The sequence below is a fragment of the Patella vulgata genome, chromosome 6 (assembly GCF_932274485.2).
Source record: "Patella vulgata chromosome 6, xgPatVulg1.2, whole genome shotgun sequence".
Taxonomy (NCBI): Eukaryota; Metazoa; Mollusca; class Gastropoda; family Patellidae; genus Patella; species Patella vulgata.
This window is the reverse complement of record NC_065884.2, coordinates 22102754-22127920: the sequence shown is the minus strand read 5'-3', so window position 1 is coordinate 22127920 and position 25167 is coordinate 22102754. Positions and strand designations below refer to the sequence as shown.

Here is a 25167-nt window from a genome sequence, read left to right as displayed (position 1 = left end):
TTTGTATCAATATCTTTTATTATTATCTACTAGCAGGATACCCGGCTTCGCTCGGGGGGTCATAACTCCGAAACTGGAAGTGGTAGACTAACGCCACCTGGCCTATGTTACTCCCCGGTCCGAGCTACCCCTATACCCCAAATTTCAGACTCGGGGCAGATGTAGCCGCCAACCCCGAACAGACTTCGCTCGGGGGTCATAACTCCGAAACCGGAAGTGGTAGACTAACGCCACCTGGCCTATGTTACTCCCCGGTCGGAGCTACCCCTATACCCCAAATTTCAAACTCGGGGCAGACCTAGTGTAGCCGCCAACCCCGAACAGACAGACTTCGCTCGGGGGTCATAACTCCGAAACCGGAAGTGGTAGACTAACGCCACCTGGCCTATGTTACTCCCCGGTCCGAGCTATTCCTATACCCCAAATTTCAGAGTCGGGGCAGACCTTGTGTAGCGGCCAACCCCGAACAGACCGGCTTCGCTTGGGGGTCATAACTCCGAAACCGGAAGTGGTAGACTAACGCCACCTGGCCTATGTTACTCCCCGGTCGGAGCTACCCCTATACCCCCAAATTTCAGACTCGGGGCAGACCTAGTGTAGCCGCCAACCCCGAACAGACAGACAGACAGACAGACAAACGACAGTCACAAATATATATATAGATTAATCTTATTTCGAATTCCAACTGTCATGGTTTCTCTTACGAGCACGCCAATGTGTACTCGGGGCTGACCCAAGTATGTAAATAGAATCCGAACGACCACAGTCCCTCCATTCTGCACCAATGACAAGGGGGAACCACCACAGAAAACCCCGATGAACTTCTCGGCTAACACCGGGATCGAACACGGGACCTCCAGGTTAGCGAACTACCGTCTAGCTCACCCTTGTTTGGTCAAATTTAAATTTTATCACCTGTAATACAAGCGGCACAGAGATGAAATAATATAATTTTTGCGGGGAGGAATTTATCGTGACCGCTTACAAGGAGATGCCGCTGAATAGGAGTGGCTGCTCGTACAGATTCTACTGTATATCTAGAGTTTATTTTTATATCCAAGACATTATACTTAGTCTCAGTTTAATGTTATTTCTGAAAGACATTATACTGTTATACTAGTACTCACTGAATACAGATTGAGCTGTTAACTAGACTGAGAAGCTTTTCATTAAATGTTCTGGTTAAAGTTTTATTCCTGACATTACATGTAGGTAACAATTTGTGAACGACCTTATTAATTTAAGATTATTGAATTGCATTTGGTATATAGATTTTACTACCGATCGGTCACTGGAGCTTCTATTTAATCCAATATCTTGTATGTCTTTCTTCTTAAGGACTTCATGTGTGAAAAGTAAAAATAAAGCTGTTAATCAAACAGTATAAATCATCGGTTATACCATTATTTTGGATTGGGGTTGGGTGAGGGGTGATGCGTTTTCCATGTGGCTCAGTATATTAATTAGCCGGTTTTTTCTGAGAATAAGTGAATTTATCCACTCAAATTGATTGTCATCTTATTTGCAATAGATAATAATAATTTCATTGCTAAATTTCCAAGAACTGTCATAATCGTGACTGATTGATACAACTCAAATATTGTTTGGTGTGCGTTTGCTAAAGGAGGGCGAGGTGGAGTGAAAAGAACAAAGTATCGATATAAAAGTGATAATGTAATCAAAGGTAGAAACTTCATCTTCTAACAAAGACAAATGCCCTGTTTATCCTCAAGTGTTCAAAATGACAGTAGAGTAAAACTCAAGTTTCGACTCGAAGCATACACGAATTTTTATAATCGTCTACATCTGAGAATCTATTGGAACATTTCAAAATGTCGCTTCTGGTATACTAACCGCGTACATATTTATTATTCTTTGAATTGGTTGATGATTATATATACAGACGATTTCTGATCGGTTGAATATTGGCGGCTCATTTCCGGAAAAAGCGGATTTAATATCGCCAGCGGAGTGTTTTCTTTGTAACATTTTTCTTCCTCAGGGACCCTTCGATTCATTAATGACATTGTTTAAATTCAGTGGCGTCGAATAAAAATATGGAAATAGTAAAATAATTGTCAATGGCACTGCGTTCAAAACACCAAAACTACCATATTTTGTTACAATATACTATTAGTAATTTCCGTTACAGCCGGAATCACATATAGAGCCTAACACCCCATGACATAAGCAGCCTTGAACATAAATGTGGCGGAATTAAAATTAAATATATTTCAAAACTCGGAGGAAAAGGAGTATAGGGGCTAAATAGAGACCTGTTCTGATTTATTTTTTTTACTATAATTTCAAATTTAGTAACTTGGAATTTTAGCTTAGTATTTTGAAATTTCAACATAATATCTCGAAAGTTCGACTTTTTTAACTTCCAATTTTAACTTGTGAACTTGAAATTTCAACCTAAACTTCAAATTTAGGCTTTAGTTGATTAGCACCACACATATATCCCGATCACCTTACTTTTCTCGAACATCGAAGATGGGTTAACGAACGATATAGTTGAGTAGGTCCTTTAATATAGTGTAATGAATATGGATCATATCATCGAACACCGACGGCGTAAATACATATTAGATGTGAGCAAATACAAATCAAGGATTTCTATAGTAGATGACATAAAGTCACCAGATAATGACTGTTCTAGGATGTGCTCGGAGTCAAATGAAATCAACGTGACAATTGTGTAAGATTAATCAGACATTTCTGATTTATAATGAACTTTAATCCCAAAGGAACTTAAACATGCACTAGGCAAGAGCTAAATCTGATTATTGCAGGTCTTTTTTTAGGCCAGAAATGTTACATGAATTATTTATTAGACATTAATTAACTTACCAGTTCCCCAAATCAATAGTATCATACGGAAAATACATCTTCAATTGAGAGCTATTTCGAGAATACGCTCATAATCTTAATACTGATGCTTGCCAGAGTGTTGTTAGTAGTAACGTACGGAAAATACATCTTCAAATGAGAGCTATTTCGAGAATACGCTCTAATCTTAATACTGATGCTTGCCAGAGTGTTGTTAGTAGTAACATCGCATGTGGATTATGTAAATTCACTTCTATTAGGAGCACCAGAAACAGCATTAAACAGGTTAAAAATAGTACACCAAAATTTGATCATATATCAGCTAAGTTACAGAAACTGGGAGGCAACTTTGTTTTCTAATTTTAGTATATACACATAAGGCCAGAAATAGCCAGGGTCGAGAGAGACAACCATTATCCCAACGAAATTATAATATATGATAATTAAAAACGTAAAAGTATATACACGGTGGCGAAACCAGTTGTGTCCCTCTCAGTGTGGGCGTATTAATAATTATGTCGTCTCCCTGTCCGGTAGCCCGTATGTCAACAATTGGCCCATGAACGCGATAGAGGCTACAGTTTTTGGTGGAATTTTGTTTAAAAATTTGGTGTAAAACATTGAGGTCATGACGAGAAGATGAACCCTGTCGATTCTCCGCGTTCCGCGACTTTCTATTTGGAGTGACCCCCCTTTGCCGAAAACCTTGTGAATGTGATATGATCTACAGTTTTTAACAGATTCTTTTCAAATTTGGTGTGAAGTATTGGGGTCAAGCGAAAGTGAACCCTGTCGATTTTCAGTGCCCCCCCCCCTGCCGAAAACCTCGTGAACTTGATAAAGGCTTAACTTTAAACGGATTCTTTTCAAATTTGATGTGGCCATGAAAGGTATTGATAGTTTTTGTAGTAGCTTCAAAGCGAGACTGGGCATATGCTGTCGGCTATCATTTAAGACGACTTACTTGCGCGTTGTTACAAAATGATCGCTGCATCCCGAATAGAATCACTCAAAACGGCAGTATTTTAAATGTAATTATTTATTTTAAATATAATTATTTATTTTAAATATAATTATTTATTTTAAATATAATTATTTATTTTAAATATAATTATTTATTTTAAATATAATTATTTATTTGAAATATAATTATTTATTTTAAATATAATTATTCAGAAGAATGGAAACCAGTCTACATTTAAACCTATATAGCTTAAGTGCATATGAATGCATGTTTAAAATCCCGATGCGCCATTGACACGTTAATATGTACTCAGACTGATTATTATACATTTAATTAAGAAAACAAAACACCAACGCTAGATAATGTCCCGGTTCGGATTCAATCGGATTTAAACAAGGCCCATCATATTTCACCGCTAACACTAAAATATGGCGGCGTCTTGTTAATAGAAAAACTTACTTCGAGAATAATGATTACTGCCCTAGTTAGCCTCCATTTAAAACGCTCATGTGATGATTTTGGGGCGGGACTTATCGACTGGAATACAGCTTTGTGTACAACACAGAGTAAAAATACCCCGACCAAGCACGTGTTTTATGTAAACACATGTCTTCCACTCCGGTAAAGCGATATATAATATGTGCTAGTGGGTAATATTGCAATACATTCTTTGCCATTGTAAACTGTCTTTAGAGTTTCAATCTGTTTATCTTTCAAAACAAGGTTAGATACTCCTAAATTTGTCTTCGCAAACAAAACCGCCTCTGTGAAATTATCTTTCATGGCAATCATGGGCGCCGCCATATTGAATAATTAGAGGACTATTTTGTGATTCGGCTTTGATTAGTTTGACATCTTTCATTACACACAGCGGCTAAATAAACATATTTAATTTCATTCAATATGACAATAGAAGAGAAATAAATACTATTAAAAATTACTTAAAGCATACTCAGTGTTTTCGACTAAAATCGTCGATGTAGGAATTAAAATGTCGGTTAATTAGCTTAAGGCCTGTTCTCAGGCGGAGCTAGCTGTAGACAGGCAGCCTAAGTTTGGGATGGTTAATAGCGAGCAACATTGACCGATGAAATTTCAATTTCGCATATCTTAACGGAATTTACCCATTTTTGGACCGATAGTCTTATTTGAGATTCACCTCTCACAATATTGTAGTTTGGAATATGACCACACCATAAGTACAATGATTAATGATAAAGACTATATGTTAACAGCTCGCAGCAAATACGTGAGAAAGACATTGCGAAATCAATAACTAACATATTCCCTTTTCCAACTTGTTGACCACATCTTTAGTATCATGATTATGATCCGAAAGATAAATTGTCAACTCATCAACTATGGAAGTATAACGTTGCCAATATTATTTAATTGTTCATGGTGCAAACTGCAAATGTCAGTAGTTCAAAATACGTATTTTAGTTTTACAATTTACAATTTCCATTGCTCAACAATACCAATGTCACGGTGTTAAAATACAGAATACACTTTTCAATAATACAAAATACAGTAGAATAGTTATTTTGCACATTACACTTCTGCATTCTGCATTTTGCATAATAGACACATGCATAATAGAACCTTGCATAGTAGAACATATACCTTATATGGGATCTACGACGAACGTCATTTGCATACGGAAAAAAAGTCCGGACTATGACGGAAATTAATGATTTACGCGATAAAGCCATAAGGTCACCTGGATACGAAATGAAGTTAGCACACATATTCCTAAAACCTAGATATAATAATTATCACGAAAATAATTGTTACCTTTATATTAGAAAACGACATATTAATGCAAAGTATAAATGTAATAGACCCCCACCCCCAAACCTCATGAAAAAAAATATACTATTACCGTAAACATACTAAAATATCGCACACTAGGCTAACTGAGCACGCAGAAAAGGGGTACGTCCACGCTGCATCAAAACGCACCGAAACCAGCTTTGGTGGCAAAATGTTTTTTTGTTTTATGGAATACAAATTTTCAGAAGCTTCCTAAGCTGGCTTTTAGAGAAATATCACCGTAAACATAATAAAACCATAGTTGGATCGGGTTAGGGTAGGCTCATCGCGCACGCAATAACTTATAAAATAGCTTTGGTGGCTCCAAGATCTTTATTTCACCAAATCAACAGATGGATAAGATATGAACAGGCCAATTTTCATTTACTTTCCATGTTGGCGTATCGAGTTATACCACCGCAAAGTTCCCAGCACCTGGATTCGAGGCGGGGTTCGCCAATGCAATAAACAAGGGGTAAGTCCACACTGCACCAAAAAGCACTCCAAACTGGCTTTAGTGGCAAAATGTTTTGTATTTCACAGAGTCAAGGGATGAATAACTACTAGAATACAAAAATCCAGAAGCCTCCTATGCTGGCTTTTAGAGATATATTACCGTAAACGTACTAAATATGTGTGGGAATCGGGATAGGGTAGGCTCGCTGCGCACACAATAACTTCTAAATTAGCTTTGGTGGCTCAAAGATCTTTATTTCATCAAATCGATAGATGCATATGGTGTGAACATGCCAAATTTCATTAACTTTCTATGTTGGCGTATCGGGATATACCACCGCAAAGTACCTAGCACCCGGATTCGAGACGGGGTTCGTGGGTTCAATAAATAAGGGGTACGTCCACGCTGCATCAAAAAGCACCCAAACCAGCTTTAGTGGCAAAATGTTTTTTGTTTCACAGAATCAAGGGATGAATAAACTACTAGACTGTACAATTTCAGAAGCCTCCTATGTTGGCTATTCTAGATATATTACCGTAAAGCACTAAATATGTAGGGGAATCGAGTTAGGGTAGGCTCACTGCGCACACAATAACTTCTAAACTAGCTTTGGTGACTCCAAGATCTTTATTTCAGCAAATTTTCTTTGGGGGGGGGGGGGGTCTATTACATATTATTATATACTTTGCATTAATATGTCTTAAAATGTTATTTTCTAATATAAAGGTAACAATTATTTTCGTGATAATTATATCTAGGTTTTTATTGGCGCTAGGAATATGTGTGCTAACTTCATTTCGAATCCGGGTGCTGGAATACGGGTGAGAGATTCCGCTCGGTTACTATAAGATTCTTTAACCTTACCCCAAAAAAGGGTTTTAGGGACCTGTCAATTAAATAAGATATTCAATTTAATTTTTAACAAGAAATTGATTCACTTGAAATATCTGGGTTTTTTTACCGATGACAACAAATAACGATAGTCTCGTTAAACCAGACTATTATCTTTCAGAATCCTCTAATCGTCGAACTGATTACATTATAGAGCCTGGACGTTGAAGACTAACAAAATCGAGTACTGTCCCCGTCTAATCACTTCGGCCTTATGGCTGTATCGCGTAAATCATTAATTTCCGTCATAGTCCGGATTTTTTTCCGTATGCAAATGACGTACGTCGTACATTCCATATAAGGTATATGTTCTACTATGCAAGGTTCTATTATGCATTTGTCTATTATGCAAAATGCAGAAGTGTAATGTGCAAAATAACTATTATACTGTATTTTGTATTATTGAAAAGTGTATTCTGTATTTTAACACCGTGACATTGGTATTGTTGACCAATGGAAATTGTAAATTGTAAAACTAAAATATGTATTTTGAACTACTGACATTTGCAGTTTGCACCGTGAACAATGAAATAATATTGGCAACGTTATCCTTCCATAATCAACGGCACATGAGGAAGACATTGCGAACATCAAGAACTAACACATTCCCAATTCAAACACTTGTTGAGAGAGAAAGAGAGAAATGGGATTTAACGTCCACTCGACGCAACTAGGTAATTTCAAGATAAACACATGATTCGATGTCATTTCAATAATTCGCTTGCGCGCAGGGGTCATTAGTAGTGGTAGGAAACCGGAGGACCCGGAGCAAATACACGAGGTTGAACAGGCAACCCTACTTCTTGTCGCGTACACGCGGGGAATCAAAACCACGCCAATGACACACCTTGTGGTTTCACGCGCACGAGCTAACCATCGCCCCCCCCCCCCCCTAACACTTGTTAAATACGTTACATCTAAAACGGATATGCGAAAATGCGACTAAAATGCATGGTTATTGCCCGTTTGCTTCCTGTATGAGTTAAAATCTGTATTAACCAGAAAGCGAAGTTGCGTGGTTCACTTTTCAGCATTCATGTCGATTTGTCTTCAACTCTTGTCAGAATATCTTACGATGCGTAACCTCATGGGGTTTCTCCGCCCCCCCCCCCCCACTGCTAAAGACCCCCCGCGCAATCGACTTAATAAAATAAAAATGTACCTTATTTGTCCAGTAATATCATAGTTCGTATAGTTAATATGCCATGGGATTAAATTCCATTAGTTTTAATGGACATCGAAAAACGAACTAAACAAATCCATTTGATTTGTCCATTTAATACCAATTGATATACGGTAATTAATTCAAAAATACAGAAATTGTTAATGTTAAACCAATAACTGATTCAAAAGAATTACACCAACACCAACCAACCAGTCCATTGGTAAATGTAATTTTAACGTCTTTAATTTAATTGTTTACCAACTATTGGAGTATTATTAAATAAAATATATCGACAAGAAATTGTATTTGTAACATGGATGGGAAATCTTCCTTTCTTCTTTTCGTTGAATAAGGAGATTGTTTTCCCTCTAGTAGATTGGGTGGAGCTTAACCGTGCAATAACTAGACATGTTCAATGCCATTGCACACTTTTGCTGGTTTACACTAGTTTTTGTAGAAATCATATAGAGAAGTGGGTGGGTTTTCTGTGCAATAACAACAAGCATGTTGAGCAGGTGTCAATGTTACAAGTCATTTATAGCATGCATTATTCGTTAACAGGTTTAACCCCTCGGCCTTCGTCCTCTGGTTAAACCTATTAACTCATGAAAGCCGAGCTATAAATATAACATAATCAACATCACGAAGATAAGATGCACATTGTAGATAACAACAGTATACCGACACACACACATATATATATATATTTCTGTTACCCAGCGTGATTCGATTTACCAAAGCTGACCTATGGCCTCTCATTAGTTTATAATGGACACTCCAACACGATTCACGTCTGACGATTTTTTTTTAGTATCCCAAGGGCTTCTATTCCATTGATTTCCAATGTCGTCGTGATCTTTTCGAAAGGGAAATTAAAAGTACACCCGTTTGATTAATCACAGGGAAAATATTTGACATGTAAGGTCATGTTCATCGTTTGAGACAATTTTCTCATTACTGGAACCACTACTATAAAAACCACCCTTCCAGCTAAATCAACCAGAAAGCTAATAACTATTCAGATGACAATTTACACTCTCGCTGATTACCTGAAGTTGTCACATTGACAGTTGGCACATTTGTAGCTGGCGACAAGCACTTTGAAGCTTCCGTATTTTTCTTGCCACGTAAACAAGGTAGACTGGGGGAAAATGCTCGTAGCTTTTTGTTATTTAAAAAGTATATGATGGGATTGATGGTGTGCGAGGCCTTGGCACATAATGCTGGTATAACAGAAAGTCTATGAGGTATATGTAGATTTGGTATCATGACGCATAATATATTAACTATGGCGTAAGGCATCCACGCTAACAAAAAGAAGCCACACATGATCATCGTCATCTGAAAAAAAAGCGAAAAAAAATTTACAGAAAAATGTCTGGCATGTTCTTTCGGTCAAATACGTGTTATCTCAAAGTAGATCCAAATATGATTGTCTAAAATAAACTCTAAAATTCCAAACCTTAGACTGACACCAGTCGATGAAATTACTGTACTAATTTGATAGTTTTTTCTTTACCGATATCACATCTTCGGTTGAATTTTCCACAATGACCGACAGCTCCATTGACGTGACCTGTCGGTTCAACCAGTCTAAATAAATGATTTTCCATACCAACGATTTGCAAAAGTAACGGCGACTCGCCTTTTGTCAAATAAAACCCACCACTGCGCACCAGGTTTCCCTTTGCCGGTTGTGCAGGACGGGAGGGCCTGGCATGTAACAGTGTCTAGTCGTTCTGATGGATGAAAAACCGAGGCCGCGTGAACAGATTTGCGTGGACGTAAAGAACCCTTGACAGTTGGAATTTGAAAAAAGAGTGAGGTTAACGCCCACTCGACACAAACTAGGTCATTTCGGGGCTTTGTTATATGGTTCAATTTTAATTCAATAATTCGGTTGCGCGTAGGGTTTTTTATATATATGGGAGGTAACCGTAGGACACGGAGGAAACCCACGATGTCTGACATGTGACGCTACTCCTTGTTACGTGCAAGCAGAGAATCGAAACCACGCCACTTGACTCATTGACTGACCTTATGATCTAACACTCACGCGTTAAACCATTCGGCTTCCCACCTCCCTCTCAAACAATGAAGCTACCTTGAACTTTATATTTCAGTTTATATGCTAACCTTGAACAGATATAGTTCTTGTTTGGTCCACACAATATCTTCAGAATTCCATTTTTGCATTTTTCTACTGATTTCCCTGCTGATTTTAATTAATAGTCCATAAGTCGTTGTCATAATTACTACTGGCACGCCCAGACAGAATATAAAAGTCGCTACAGCAAAAGAAGTGCTGGGATTCTTCCAATCTATGGTACACGATATACCGTACGGTTCTACGTCATAGCGACCCCATCCTAGGAAGGGGAACACCGCCCACAGGAAGGCGTAAAGATGGATACACACAATAGACAAACACACATGGCACCAGGTCATCAGTTTCACTGAAATAGAAAAACATAAATTGATTGACAATGAAGCATAAATCGACCAACAGCTTTGTCGTAGGAGCAACAAACAGGAGTATCTTTTCTTTTCATTAAAATGGAAAATCATTAGCTGAACAAATTCAGCACGAGTATCAAATCCGCCATGTTTACACGGGGTCTTCATTTTCAAAGCTGACCTTTCTTTTACAATTTTATAATAATACAAAATATGATCCATGAAGTGACAGCAATGGTGATAACAATGGTAGTATTCGCTAAAAATAGTTGCAAGTCAATGGGTTTCTTCGTTTTTTTGATAATCATTTTTTCTATAAGGTATTATGGAGGCCCTGAATGGGATCCCCATAACCATAACAAAAACCAAGAAAAGTCTGTTGGTGAATTTCTAAGCATCTAAAATTAGATCTGAAATTTTCAATAAACCGGGATATCACATAGAAATGAAATGACGAATACGCGTTGACGAAAGAATCAAATTTACGTAAGAGATTGGTACTGGGGTTTTTATCTTTAATATATAAATCTTTGTTTTTTTAAAGCTGGAAATAACAAGTTATTGTGTTTTAAATATATAATCTGTAATCAGTGATAGAATAATAATATGTTTTCGTTATTCAACCTGTTTGTTATCATTCTAATTGTTAAATATGTTTATTGATTTAGAGTATCTAAGAGTTTAAGCGCCGAAACCCGTAATATTCTCGGGTAATTCCCAACTTTTTACTGTAAACAAACAATGTGTAGCTTACTGATTAAAAAATTAGAGCCTTTAATAGGGTGACCCATGTACTCACAGAAATACAGTCCACCGCTGATAGTTCGAGACTACCACTGAAGCGTGCACATTCGCCGTGCCGAGACCAACTTTCTGACAGTATGATATTATAAATAGCCATGGCACGTGCAATTCTCTACAAATTTATCAACTATTACAGCCGTAAAAAATTTATTGTTGACGATTTTGAATAGCAGTAAAATTAAGCTTCTTGGTTATTACAGCAGATTTAGAAATTACGTTCGTTTCATTTTTTAAATCGCTTTATCATTAACTGTACCGTTAAGAGCGGCATCTTTTGGTTTAGTACAAATAATATCTTTGAATCACTCGGGTTAGACAGGAACATGATACTAGCAGTAGTTTCATTTTACTTTTACAAGCTTCTTAAAACGATTGTTGACCTACCTAACGTGCTTATTTCTAAATTCAATTTCTTGTTCTAGCTTTCTGTTTCGTAAAAAAGTAGTCTTGATTATCCCGACCTGTCAATCAGACGTAGAATGGTCGATAGACTGGTTAAGCGAGACTAATTTCAAAACAAGGGCACGTAACCTATCTTTTACTCAAAAGTGTCTGGATGTTATGGACGACTCTTGGAACCAGTTTTCAGTCTATTATTTATACATGATTAATGGTCATAGTTTATTTAGTGACTATAATTGTGTGAAACTGATTTGAGGCTTGGCATATATATAAATATTGTGGCGTAATTGTCGAGATATATGGAGATATTTATTTATGGTGGGTCACCCTAGCACGGCTTTAAACGTGTTATTTGAGAAGTATGGAGAGTATACGGTTGCGTTTTAATAGGCACGTCGTTTGGTTTAATAAAATGATAACATTGTTGTTACTTTAATTGCGTGAGTAATAATTTAGTACCGTGATGCTTGACAGCAATGAAAGTGGTAATCTTGGATTGAAGACGATAACAATTCCAAGTTTACGCCTTTGTCTATCGAGATAGTAGTAACAGCTTGTGTATCATAGAAGTTCTTTCTTAACATATGTCCTCTGTATCAATAATTAACTAATGTCCTACGAGATATTGGCCATGTTTATATATCTACATGTTAGCCATATCACTATATCTACGTATATAACAACCCTCGAGAGTTGAGGATCACACATTCGAGTCAATATATACATACTTTAGGACATTACTAATAGGACTAATTCAAAGAACGTAGTCTCAAGCGACACGGCAAATGCAGTTCAATCTGTTTATGAGGGTGGAGGCGGAGAACTGGAATTGGCCCTTCGCTCAACACAAACAACATGTAGGTAGCGCAAATTTCTTTGTCAGTGGCTAGCTAGAAACTGGACAACCAACATAAAACCCACGAGTTTAGGATTACATCATTTTAAAACCATGGGATGACGATTATATTGTTACTAATTGACTACTGTACCTCACGTGGGCAGCGCTAGATACAGTGTTCCTTGTTATCAACATTTTGTAACCATGAGATGTTGATTATATTGACATATTAGACTAATTTCCCTCATGTGGGCGACTGTGGGACTAACCTGGATGCTTTGTTACTCGAGATATCCCACGGGGTTCAACTAAAACTAATCAGTCAATGTGCTTAACAACAATAATTACATCTAAATACATAGGCTCGTATACTGAAACTTATTCTATTTCTGCATTGATTGGTCTACTAGAAGGATACCCGGCTTCGCCTGTGGCCCAATTCGCACGAGGCTCAAATTTGCCCGGGCCCAAATTCCCCCGGGGACCGAATTCGATGGCCTAAAAGATTTACGGGGTTATGCTGGTTATGGTATGTGGGGGTGGGGCGCGGCGACGAAGCATGATGGGCGAACACTCATACATACATACAGACATCTTTGTTTTTATTTATATAGATTATGAAGCTGATATATCTCCACCCATATGATCAACGACACCATAGGTGTTATGTCATGTCACATGTTTGCCACATGCCAACGTTTCAGATTTTCATAGCCAAAACTGTTGGGTGGATTTCAACTGCTCTCTGTGGCCAAAAAGCAAAGAAGTGGGTTCTACTTTAAAGAGAAGTGTGTAATTAAAAAAAATAAGTCTAAAATTATTTCGTTTCGCCTTGAATGTTCTAAATGTCTACACTACATAAGATCTTATCAGATAACACAATATTTGTGGACCCATAAATATTGTGTTATCTGATTATGTTCCAATTACTAAATGCTATTCAAAGAACATAAGATCTAACATTTTAAAGAATGGCGGAAATCGACTGTGTTATATACATAAGACGTCATTTAGTCAAATATACTCTTCAAAAAAAGTAGGGGATATTGAAATGCAAATACCTATGCAGGTTGTGATATGATAAATAGCCATGGATACTTGACATGCTTTGAGAGTATGTTCACAGATGAAGAACCTGTCGCCCCAACTGAGCTGCACATGCGACACGCAATAGCGCCATACACGTGGGAGGGGTTCATTGTCAAATTTGACACTTCAAGGAAGGGTTGATGAAAACTGCAGCGTGTTGGTTTATCTATCCATGTTTGCTTTCCTATCGGTTCTTGCATAAGATTTACTGTTTAGCGTATCTTTGCTTTAGTGTGTTACGTTTAATTTGATCGAGGTACGTGTTCGCCGACGTCAACGTCAACCGACAACACTGCAAGATTTGGCCGTGGCACTGCAAGAGAAGTGGGTCAGATCGTGATTGAACGGTTGATTAGGAGCATGCCACGACGAATTGCTGAATGTCTGAGGAATGGTGGAGCAATTACTCATTATTAAGACAAAAATCAAAAACGTCCATTTTCACTTTTGACGGTGTATCTCTTTGTGAGTGGGGATCACGTGGCTAAGTGGGTAAGACGCTGGTTCGCTAGCCTGGAGGTCGGGTGTTCGATCCCTGCATTGGCCGACAAAGTTCATCCAGATTTTCCAGCGTGGTTTCTCCTTGTCAGTGATGCAGGACGGAGGGTCTGACAAGGACAGCTGTATAGTTGTTCGGATGGGACGAAAAACCGAGGTCCCATGTACAAATTGGCGCGCACGTTAAAGATCCCGGGCAAAATTTCCCTCATAGCACACTGTATGGCGTATGCCCGTCTTCATTAGCCCAGTTTAGGAGCAAAACAGTAGGACGTTAAACCCCATTTCATTTCATTTCATTTCTTTGCGAGTGAATTGGGGCCGTCAGATAAGCCGCCCATGTGAACTATTAATGTTCATGTGTAGGCAATTGGCCTGTTATTAACATACACTGGTTACCTCGAATAACAACAGCAGTGCATTTCTGCAGTTTTGTATTGTTTCTGAATATCCCCTACTTTTTTTGAAGAGTATAGTTCAGTGAATAATGTATTGGCGTAATGTGGCACATTGTGTGGAAAAACACGAGATAACATAATATAAGAGTGTAATAGAATGCCGAATCATTCTCTGTGTTCTTCAACTTTAGGGGTTGTTTCAAATATAATAAGTTAGATACCAGTCACCCATCGAGTAAAACAAATGTGGAAACGGACGTTAAATAAAACTATTTCACACATTAGTCAGAGCTTAGCTATACGAAAATAATCCGGGGACCCGGTTTCCCAAAGCATTCTTAGACTAAAGCTAAGAATTTTTCTCCACTTTCAATCACTGTTTATGAGAAATATCTTTGATCCAGAAACACAAAACTTTGCACATAGTTTTTTATTTATGTATTTGATACATTAAAACAACAAAAAGTTTTATAAACGGAAACATTTTAGTTAAAATAAGGCGAACAATTTTGAGCAAATTCTTAACTTAAAGGAGCTAAGTCGCTAATATTTGGGATCTAGAAATTGACACAAATGGGTTACAACGCATACAATAATGTAATGTGAATGTATATTTTATAAATTGATTTACATTCAAATTCAATCGTTTCTGTTTTTCTGTAATTTCTAATCAGTTAGGTTCGGCAACATACGCCAGTATTCTCAATCGAATTTCAATCTCTAGCTTCTGGTTATTCCAGTCTACGCCGATAGTATTTATTGGGCATGCTCTCCAGATAAGAATATAGCGTCACCGTTTGACATGACTTGTGGAATATGCCTAGCCTCGTTTTTCGAGACCCTTATTACAAATAACGCTGAAACGCGTTATGGTACACGATTCGTGTACCAATTGTAAAATGTTTTTCTGTCTTAAATATTGGATATCAAAAGCCCGTCTTTTTCCGGTAAGATCACAACATCAATGTTGACTTAAACCGACAAATAAATCGTGTTTTCAATGTCGAAGATTTTGGATGATATTGAGTTAGAGACTCAGCCACTTTAAGTAGAGATAGAAATAAAAAAAACTTTGACAATACATTTTTTCCTTTCTAAATTGAAGGTGTGTTGTTTTGATTAGTGATTAGTCAAGCTCTGTGCGATAAAAATTTTGTCTCGAAGGATTGAGCAGAAGCCGGCTTATTTACTAATTTTGTTTTGGAATTTTGATTGTCTCCTATAGTGTAACGCAAAATTCGTTGTATCTCATCACTGGATTTATCTATAGACTATAGATGTAAATATGTTGTTTTTATCTTCCGGCAAAACAAATCAACATATAAAATCAAAGAAACTCGCCAATGATATTTTAGTCCAAAATCAAAGAATTCTAGTGATTTTGAACGCTAGAAGTAGTGGGCGTAATACAAATGTCATTGTATGATTACCATTTCGCATGAACTGATTTTCCACAAACAAAAAGATTCTGATACTTTCGTGATTTTCCAAAGTGGAATAGCACAATTATTATACGATATCAGAAATTTTTTATCGACTTCTGACTTCAAGGACGAGATGATTGACATCGCTCTGATGCGTCTCATCTCCTCAAAGACAATATAATATGATTTGTACAGAGCTGTCGGTTTTCTCATGTAAATATTGCTTGACTTTGATTGAAAACAAAGAAGTGAGACACTTTGATCATTAACAAATATCCTAAATATACATATATTTTAAATAATTATTCTGAATGAAGGCAAATAAAGCATTTAAAGTTCTTTATGTTTAAATCCTTCTGAAGACTGAATTGACATTTAAGCAAATAAGTGAGAGGAATGGGGTATAACGCCCACTCGACACAAACTAGGTAATTTCGGGACTAACATATGGTTCGATTTTATCTCAATAATTCGCCAGCGCGTAAGGGTCTTTAACAGTGGGAGGAAACCTGAGGACCCGGAGAAAACCCACAAGGTTGGACAGGTGACCCTACTCCATGTCACATACAACTGAGGAATCGAAACCACGCCAGTTGACCCAATGACATACCTTATGATACAACGCGCACGCGCACGCACAAGCGCAAACCATTCGGCCATCCAACCGACCACGAAAATAAGCATACTGGTGAGAATATAATTACAGAAAATACCCCCAACGGTTACCACTGATTATCAATTCCAATTTCCAAACGTTAAGGATTAAGGTGTGTTGGGTTTTTTTTTCTCAACCACTTGCAAAGGCTTTGTTATAAACCGAAAATTAATTAGAAACATCCAGAAGAAATGAAATGAAATGAAATTGGGTTTAACGCCCTACTGTTCTGTTCCCACTGGGCTAATGAAGATGTCGGTAGTCAAACTTTCCATAAAAGGTATATAATAATCGCATCAGGTTGACGGCATCAACTTCTGAACTACAAATCCTAACGATTGCTCCACTAGGGGCAAATTATTAATTCGTTTTTAAAAATGTAACTTGCAATGTCTGTACGCAACTAAGACCTGTAGTATAAGTTCCGGTAAAATCTCTGATGGTTCAGGGGAGTAGGGTGTTGGGGTGGGCTGGGGGTAGAGGCCTGAATGGTTAACGCGTGCGCTTTGAATCATAAGGTCTGTCATTGAGTCAAGTGGCGTGATTTCGATTACCGCTTGTACGTGACAAGGAGTAGAGTCGCCCGTCCAATATCGTGAGTTTTCTCCAGGTCTTCCGATTTCCTCCCACTGCTGAAGACTCCAACGCGTAAGCGAATTATTGAAATAAAATTGAACCATATGTTAGTCCTGAAATGACCTAGTTTGTGTCGAGTGGGCGTTAAACCTCATATCTCTCTCCCTCTCGCTCTGATAGTTCAGTCTCAAGTTAACTTAATTGTATTGCCATATTTGAACTTAGATAATCGGGCTTCTATTTGCTTGATGGACTTCATTTGGTATAAGAATTCTTCCGAGCCAGATCAGCGTACAAAAAGGCGACTAACAATGCAAACACACACATCCTAGATCGCAGCCCATGGTAGTGAAAACATTGAGTTTTATGTAAGTGAAATCTGTGACGCCCAATCCAGTTTATTTAGGATATTCTGGTGCAGGTGTGATGGCCATAAGCGGGAGAGGGAGGGGGGGGGCATCTCGGGCGCCACCCCCCCACCCCCTTCACACACACACAATGAATATCAACACAATACGTAATAAAACGCATACGTTTGTTCCAAAACATTTCCAAAATATAGAATACACTGAGCGCCCCGATAGAACATAAAATCGTGTTATCTAAATAGTTGTTCGTCGATCGTTCTTTCGCCGGAAAGTTGACATAAAATTCATGTCATATTATGATTGTTATTGATTTTCTTATTATCGTTTGTGAACGTCAGGGGTGCTTGCTTGGACTGATGGGATGAAGTTTTTTTGTTGTTTTTTTATTTTGGTGGGAGGGGACGATCTTGTCTGATGGGGTGGGGGAATGTGAGAATGAGGATCTGGACATTTATTGGTGTTGAGTTATGACTGTTATGATGATATTACATTAGTACAGTGAATTCTGGGGTGTCACTCAACATTACATGACGTGTCCAAGATGATATAGATGTAATATAATCAGAACCTAAATGTTATAGTCCCCTGGAGGAAAGCAAGGCACTATAAAAATTAGTTCAGCTCTGAACGAAGGTCTCATTTACACTCGACCTCTACGTTCAGGGACCGTTCTATTGAATCCTTGTCGACCAGATTTGGTTTCCCAGTCAATTTTACTGGGCAACTTTTTACTGCTTGGACATTGGCAGGACGTTGTTGACGTTGACGTAACCTCTGTCCAAGCATGTCCCAGACATGCTCGATGGGGGAGAGGTCGGGACTCAGTGCTGGCCAAGGTAATGTGGTGATGTTCTGTTGTTGGAGGTAACCTGTAACGATCCTGGCCCTGTGACATCTTGCGTTGTCATCCTGGAAGATGAAACGGCGGCCATGACGTCGTGCGCACAGCACAACATGGACTGCCAAGATGTTGTCCCGGTAGTACTGGCCTGTAACACGCCCTGCAACAACATGTAAAGCCGTTCTTCCAGCAACAGTGATGCCTCCCCACACCATAACAGAACCACCCCCAAATCGATCATGTCTGATGACGTTAACGTCTTGGAAGCGCTCGTTTCGACGACGCCACACCCTCCTACGTCTGTCCAAAAAATCAACAGTGAACCTTGACTCATCTGAAAACATCACATTGCTCCAGCGTCGATTATCCCAGTGTTGACGATCCCTACACCAACGACGTCTTGCCTGAATGTGATGATCTCTCAAACAAGGGATCACGCGAGGACGTTGGGCGCGAAGGTGACCCCTATGCAGTCGATTCCGAATCGTCTGGCCACTCACTCTCACACCAGTGTCTGTTTGAAGACGAGCGCTGATCTGATTTGCTGTGATGACACGATTTCTCAAGGCCAAGGTACGGATAAATCGATCCTGGGCTTGAGTTGTCGCCCTTGGTCGACCAGAGCGTGGTCTGTCCTGTACAGATTGTGTATCACGGTATCTGGACCATAGCCTGCTTATGACAGACTGAGAAACATTCATCGTCCGCGCCACAACCGCCTGTGTTGTGCCGATCTGTAGCATGCCAAGGGCACGTAACCTTTCATTTTGGGTAAGCCGACGCATATCAAAATTTGTTTTCTGGTCACTAAAACAATTAAACTGATGTTTCCACCCTGGAATTCAATGCCACAATGACTGTAACATTCAAAGTCAGAGTCGTGCAAATCTTGGGTTGGACCCCCATGATGATCCCAAGCATCACCTGCATTCCATGCGGTAGCTATTGGTGCGTTTGGGCGTCACATGTAACTGGAAATGTTTCTTCTGTTAGGTTCTATAGTGACTTTTTTCGTAGTCATTTGCATATTTTAGTATTATACCCCCAAAATCAAATATCCCCTACTTTTTTTGAATAGTATATATAGAAATGTGTTCGCCCGTCCATCCTCCCGCCCATCCGCCGGTCAGACACACCATTTAGTGGTGAAACGTTTTGCAAGGTTTTCCCTACATCAGTACTCTGACTAAGTTAAATACTGGACTATTCTGTTGAGGCAAAACAGAGATGGCATTTTGATTGGTCGAGACTTTGAAACACGGTAACTCTCCTTATAGTTGAAGTAGAATGTTCAAAGTGAATGCCTTGACTTAATCCGATGATGAGCATTATCCGCTGATGTTCAGCAAAGAAAGCAATTTGATTTGTCCATGCTTTGGAACATGATTCTAATTGAGTGAGAATTATGAAACTCTGTGTATAGTCTAATTGCATTGATACCTTGACTAGGTTTAATAATGAGCCTTTTCTGATCTGGTTAAGCAGTGTTAAGCAACTGGAATGTTCGATGCTTTATAAAAAGATTTCATCTACATGTATTTATTTTGGAATTGACGCGGGAAAAACCACTCCCTTATTAACTTAACAGTATACAAATGCTGGGCCCTACAGTGCAATAAGATATTTGGTAAAGTGCAAACAAATCCTGTCCTGTGCATGTTTCGATACACATGTGTTTTAGTAGTGGAAGGTATGATACTGCGTAATTTAAAAGTCAATATTTTGCCTCTTTGTAATCGTTATAAATCAGATTAAATGAAAAATCAATCAGTTGTGTACAACAATTCGATAATAGCATGACAGTCATTTATGTTATAAAAGGATATAACATGACTTTCCTGTTAAACTATATCAAATATCACAGACAGATCAGCAATAAAATATTCGCTTGGCTGCCTATATCGCTGATTGAGATCAGGTTGAGGCGACTTTTGTTTCTTTCTGCAAATTGAATTTTAAAACAATTTTTAAAATTATTGAGAAACGAAATAAAGGAGTTTGAAGTATATCTGGATAAAAAAATATCCCCTACTTAATGTCAATGAAGTACGCCTTGGCGTAAAATGAGTACCCGGACCAAATTGTACCCGGACCAGTTGTAAACAACGCACATGTTATTCGACGCCAGATGATGTGACGTCACATGTAGAATTTTACGGGGCGTGACCTGGATGGCCTGTCATCGAGTACAGTGGTTAAATTTTATAAGGCTTTTGCATAACCTCTGTGTGAAACAATTTGCTAACATCTAAGGCGAATTACTTTATTTTTACACGTAGGGGAAATCTGTGGTGTTCCCATAGTATTCTAACTATGGTAGTGATTGCCGTCCAAGGTAATTTTGAGATTCAAGTCCTTAGATTTTTAGGAGGCAATATTTAGAATATTAATACTGCTGTGATATCAGTCTAGAAAAATACTGTTTTATAAAGAGCATATGGTGGGCTCGTCGTAATCCCTGAACACATTGAGAAAAAGAAAACATTAACGGCACTGTAATTACCAAAACAATTGGAGCCGCGGTGGCTCACTGACTAAGACGCTGTACCACTAAAAAGGAGGTCCGGTGTTCGATCCAGGTGTCTAGCGTCTAGTAGCTCGGACGGGACAACACACCGGGGTCTCATGTAGGTGACACGTTGACGTAGCCCCACTGTCCGGGTACAAATTTCCTTATGATAGCACTCTGTATGACGTACACCTGTCATCATTAGCCCAGTCGGTGCAGAAAAGTGGGACGTTAAACCCGTTTTCGTTTCATTTCATTTTATTCTTGTTTTAATATGTTCTAACTGACTTCATGGGACAATGTCTATTGTTTTAATACGTTTTAACAGGACTTCACGAGACAATTTCTCTTTAATAAAGAAGTACAGTTATACGGTAATGAAACAATAATAGCACAGAACTGTCACGTCTTTCATGTACACGTGTATTCAAAATCTTAATACTCTGAATGGCTTTCTTAATATCCGTTGTGTTATGTCTTCAAAGATCAGTGGGGGAACTTAAGGACATTTCCCGGATGTCAATTTTCCAAATTGATATCGACCTGATTTTTCTTTAATTTCTTGTCTTGGGAAATAAAAGGTTAAAATCATCTTTGACGTTTTTAGTATCCTTAATCTTGCATTTTCAAAGAAGAGTTGGAAATTAAAGAATATGGACGACCGGATCTTTCTAATATTAACGTTCCAAATTGCTAACGCCATGACCTTTCTCCAGCTACAGAAAATAGACGACATTAGGAAATTTAGAAAATTTAAATAACAATTATAAGCGTATGGTACGTGACTTTATTTAACTGACGACCTCCTTGAAAAGGAATGACCTCCCACAGAGCTTTGTTCTTTCTTTTGTTCGTGCTGACTGATTAGCGCGAAAATACAGAAGAGTACACGATTTTTCATTTAACCCCAGACCACATTAACGTACTTTTATCAAGCTAAAGATTTGATTTGAACTAATTTACACAATGGTAGTCTTATCACAGATCTCTTAATGTTTTCAAAATCAATTGTTAAATTCTATTAATGCCTGGTCATTTGCGTAGTGAGCATTTCAGACCATCATCCATCGTGTGGCTAGATCAATATCACTTTATCGATGTCGCTGCTATCAGAACTGGCAAATGACGTTTTAGAGATTTTATTTGTCAATTCTTTGACCTAATTCCCGGGAATACATTGCATTCTACCGGAATGAGATGATGTGATAAGAGAGACAGATAAATGGGGTTTAACGTCCACCTGACACAAACTAGGTCATTTTGGGACTAACATATGGTTTTATTTTATTTCAATAATTCGCTTGCGCGTAGGGGTCTATAGCAGTGGGAAGACACCGGAGGACCCGGAGAAAACCCACGAGGTTGGACAGGCGACCCTACTCCTTGTCACGTTTAACAGGGAAATCAAAACCACACTAGTTGTCTCAATGACAGACCTTATGATACAGCGCGCACGTGCTAACCATTTGGCCATCCAACACCCCTATCATGTGATAAGAATCTAAATTACATACACATAAAGATATAGCGTAGTGATATAAAGGTCTGAAATGAGGGGTATTTAACATTTAAATTGTAATCCACATTCTGTTCCCCAACAAAGTTCATGTACTAATTTGTCACGAGTCGTGAAAAACCTTGGTGTTTTTTAAAAAACGACCATCAGTTGTTAGGGGTACGGCTAGTCGTTCAAATGGAACGAAAAGTTAATGTTAATCCAAAATGACCGTTGGAAATTTAAAAATAGTATGGAAATTCAAAGATAGATTAAAAATTGCGAAAAGGTATGGAGACGTCTCTGTCCGCGAGAGCTCGCATGGCACATGAAACCATAGAAATTAAGAATGGCCATCAGTTTGTCTTTAAATGACAAGCCATGAAACCCCATGCCATCCCATGCCTTAGGATTAACGGTACTCTACGTTATTCGTACGCCAGTGTCCTAGAAATAACACGATAGTAACCAATACTCACTCGTGGTGGTGGTGTGAGTATGTGTGTGTGTGGGGGGGGGGGGGAGCTGTGGCGCAGCCAGTGCGGCGTTGATTGACTAATCAGGAGATCCGGGATTCGACCCCGGTATTGGGCGAGGGATTTCCAGCTTGGTTTCACGTTATCAGTGGTGCAGGAAAGGAAGCATCCACAGGTACAGCGCCTAGTCGTTCAGATGGGACGAAAAACAAGGTCCCGTAAAAAAAACCTCTGGACAGTCAGAATTCGAAATAAGAATTATAGGCCGAAACGGTAACTTTCCCTCATATCACAAGCAAACTGTATGGCGTATATATCATCTTAAGGGGCTAAATCGCTAATATTTGAGACCTAGAAATTGACACAATTGGGTGGCGCAACGCTTATAATAATGTAATATGAATGTATATATACTGATTTACAGTCAATCGTTTCTGTTTTTACTCTAATTTCTAATCAGTTATGGTCGGTGAAATACGACAGAAGTATCAATCGAATGGTAATCTCTAGCGTCTACCCGATAGTATTTATTGCGCATGCTCACCAGATAAGAATATGGCGTCAAATTTTGACGTGACTTGTGGAATATGTCTAAGCACGTTCTTCGAGTCCCTTGTTACAAATGGCGCTGAAACGCATTATGGTACACGATTCGTATACCAATGGTAAAATGTTTATTTTGTCTTACATATTGGATATCAGAAGCCCATATTTTCCCGGTAAGGTCGCAACATCAATGTCGATATAAACTGACAAATAATTCGTGTTTTCAATGTCGAAGACTTTTGATGATATTGAGTTAGAGACTTAGCTACTTTAATTATACCGGTCGGTACAGAACAGTAAGGCACTAAACCTCATTTCTTTTCATTTCCAATACTCGAGCTAAGTATTGTTGGAGAATATCAATGACGATTGCTGTAATCCTGTCCTAAACTAAACCAAACTAAATGTATATAAAAGTATACCTGACGACGGTTTACAGACGGTCAAATAACGAACAAACGCCATCACAGCTAGCGTGGCCATGCTACCTACTCCAAACTGAAAACCCAAGTAGCCATAAATATCACAACCTGTAAATAAATATATTAAACATCATTTTATATAGAATGTGCAATGTGAGATTTATCGGGGAAGCTGCGTTTCGCCTACTTTTCTTCGAATTCCAACTGCCATGGGACCCTTTTGCCTGCACACTGAACCTGGCTTGTTCGAACCATCCGAGCGACTAGACACATTTACATTTCATGCAGCCTTGATAAATGTGAACTTGGATAGTTTAATCCCAAGGTTTCTTCTAGGCACATTCTGGTTGTAGGCTCAGGGTACTAACCATGCAACCCAGTGTCGGATTTAGATGACGTCCCTTTCAATCCCGCACTCTGACGACTAGAGAAAGATGAGGATGATGACGGATGTTTAAGTGTTTTCAAGAAGGCAGTGGCTATTGTTACGACGAGTCGTAAAAATAGCCCTCCATCGGCGAAGTTAAAAACTGATAAGGTCGTAAAAATAGTCCTAACCCTAACCCTTCCCATCTCTTAATTGCTGCCTTCAGTTCTGAAAACGTTGAAAATACTGCTCCTTTTTCAAAGCTGGTGTTGGGGAGATTGGCAGCCATTTTGGAATTCGTTCTAAACTTGGCTCAGACTCATCGTAAACAATAGCCACTTTGTTTCAAGAAAGGTCTATGACAGTGTCAAACATAGTGTACCTGCCCCATCTCTCTCTCTCTCTCTCTCTCTATCATTAACAACCATTATGTTCCTTTTTAAATTTATCTCTTTTTTATAATGATCATTTACTCAACAACAAAGGTTAATTACCTATTTTATCGAAAACCCATTCATGAGAAAAGGACGCGATGATTGCCATGGGATAACCAAACAATGGATGACCAATATCACAAACAGCCAAATTAATGATATAGTAATCTGAATATCTGAGCTGTTTTCGTCGTTTCAATGTTACAATTAAAATCATCAAGTTTAATACCACAGCTGTTATATCTGAAAATATAATAATAGAAAATAATTAATAGTAGCAAACTTAACAATATATTTGTTTTCACTAACTACGTCTGAAGTTATCTATAATTATGTATCTAGGATATTGATTATCGAGGAAATATATCTTTCAATGCTGATAGATTATTAACGCCTTCTGAATAAAATGTCAGCAGCAGCTTCTTAGAACAATGACTGACATTAAGG

At 38.4% G+C, this 25167-nt stretch overlaps 1 protein-coding gene across 1 annotated transcript; it reads right to left on the bottom strand.

The window, feature by feature from the left end:
- Positions 1–8241: 8241 nt before the first annotated feature.
- On the bottom strand, positions 8242–24957 carry LOC126824843 (opsin-5). The gene is made up of 4 exons (XM_050554238.2): positions 24781–24957; positions 23920–24027; positions 10258–10577; positions 8242–9462 (listed from the first exon to the last, which is right to left on the bottom strand). Exons 1-4 carry the CDS (start codon positions 24935–24937, stop codon positions 9136–9138), a joined length of 912 nt encoding a protein of 303 aa, XP_050410195.2. The 5' UTR covers positions 24938–24957; the 3' UTR covers positions 8242–9135.
- Positions 24958–25167: the final 210 nt, after the last annotated feature.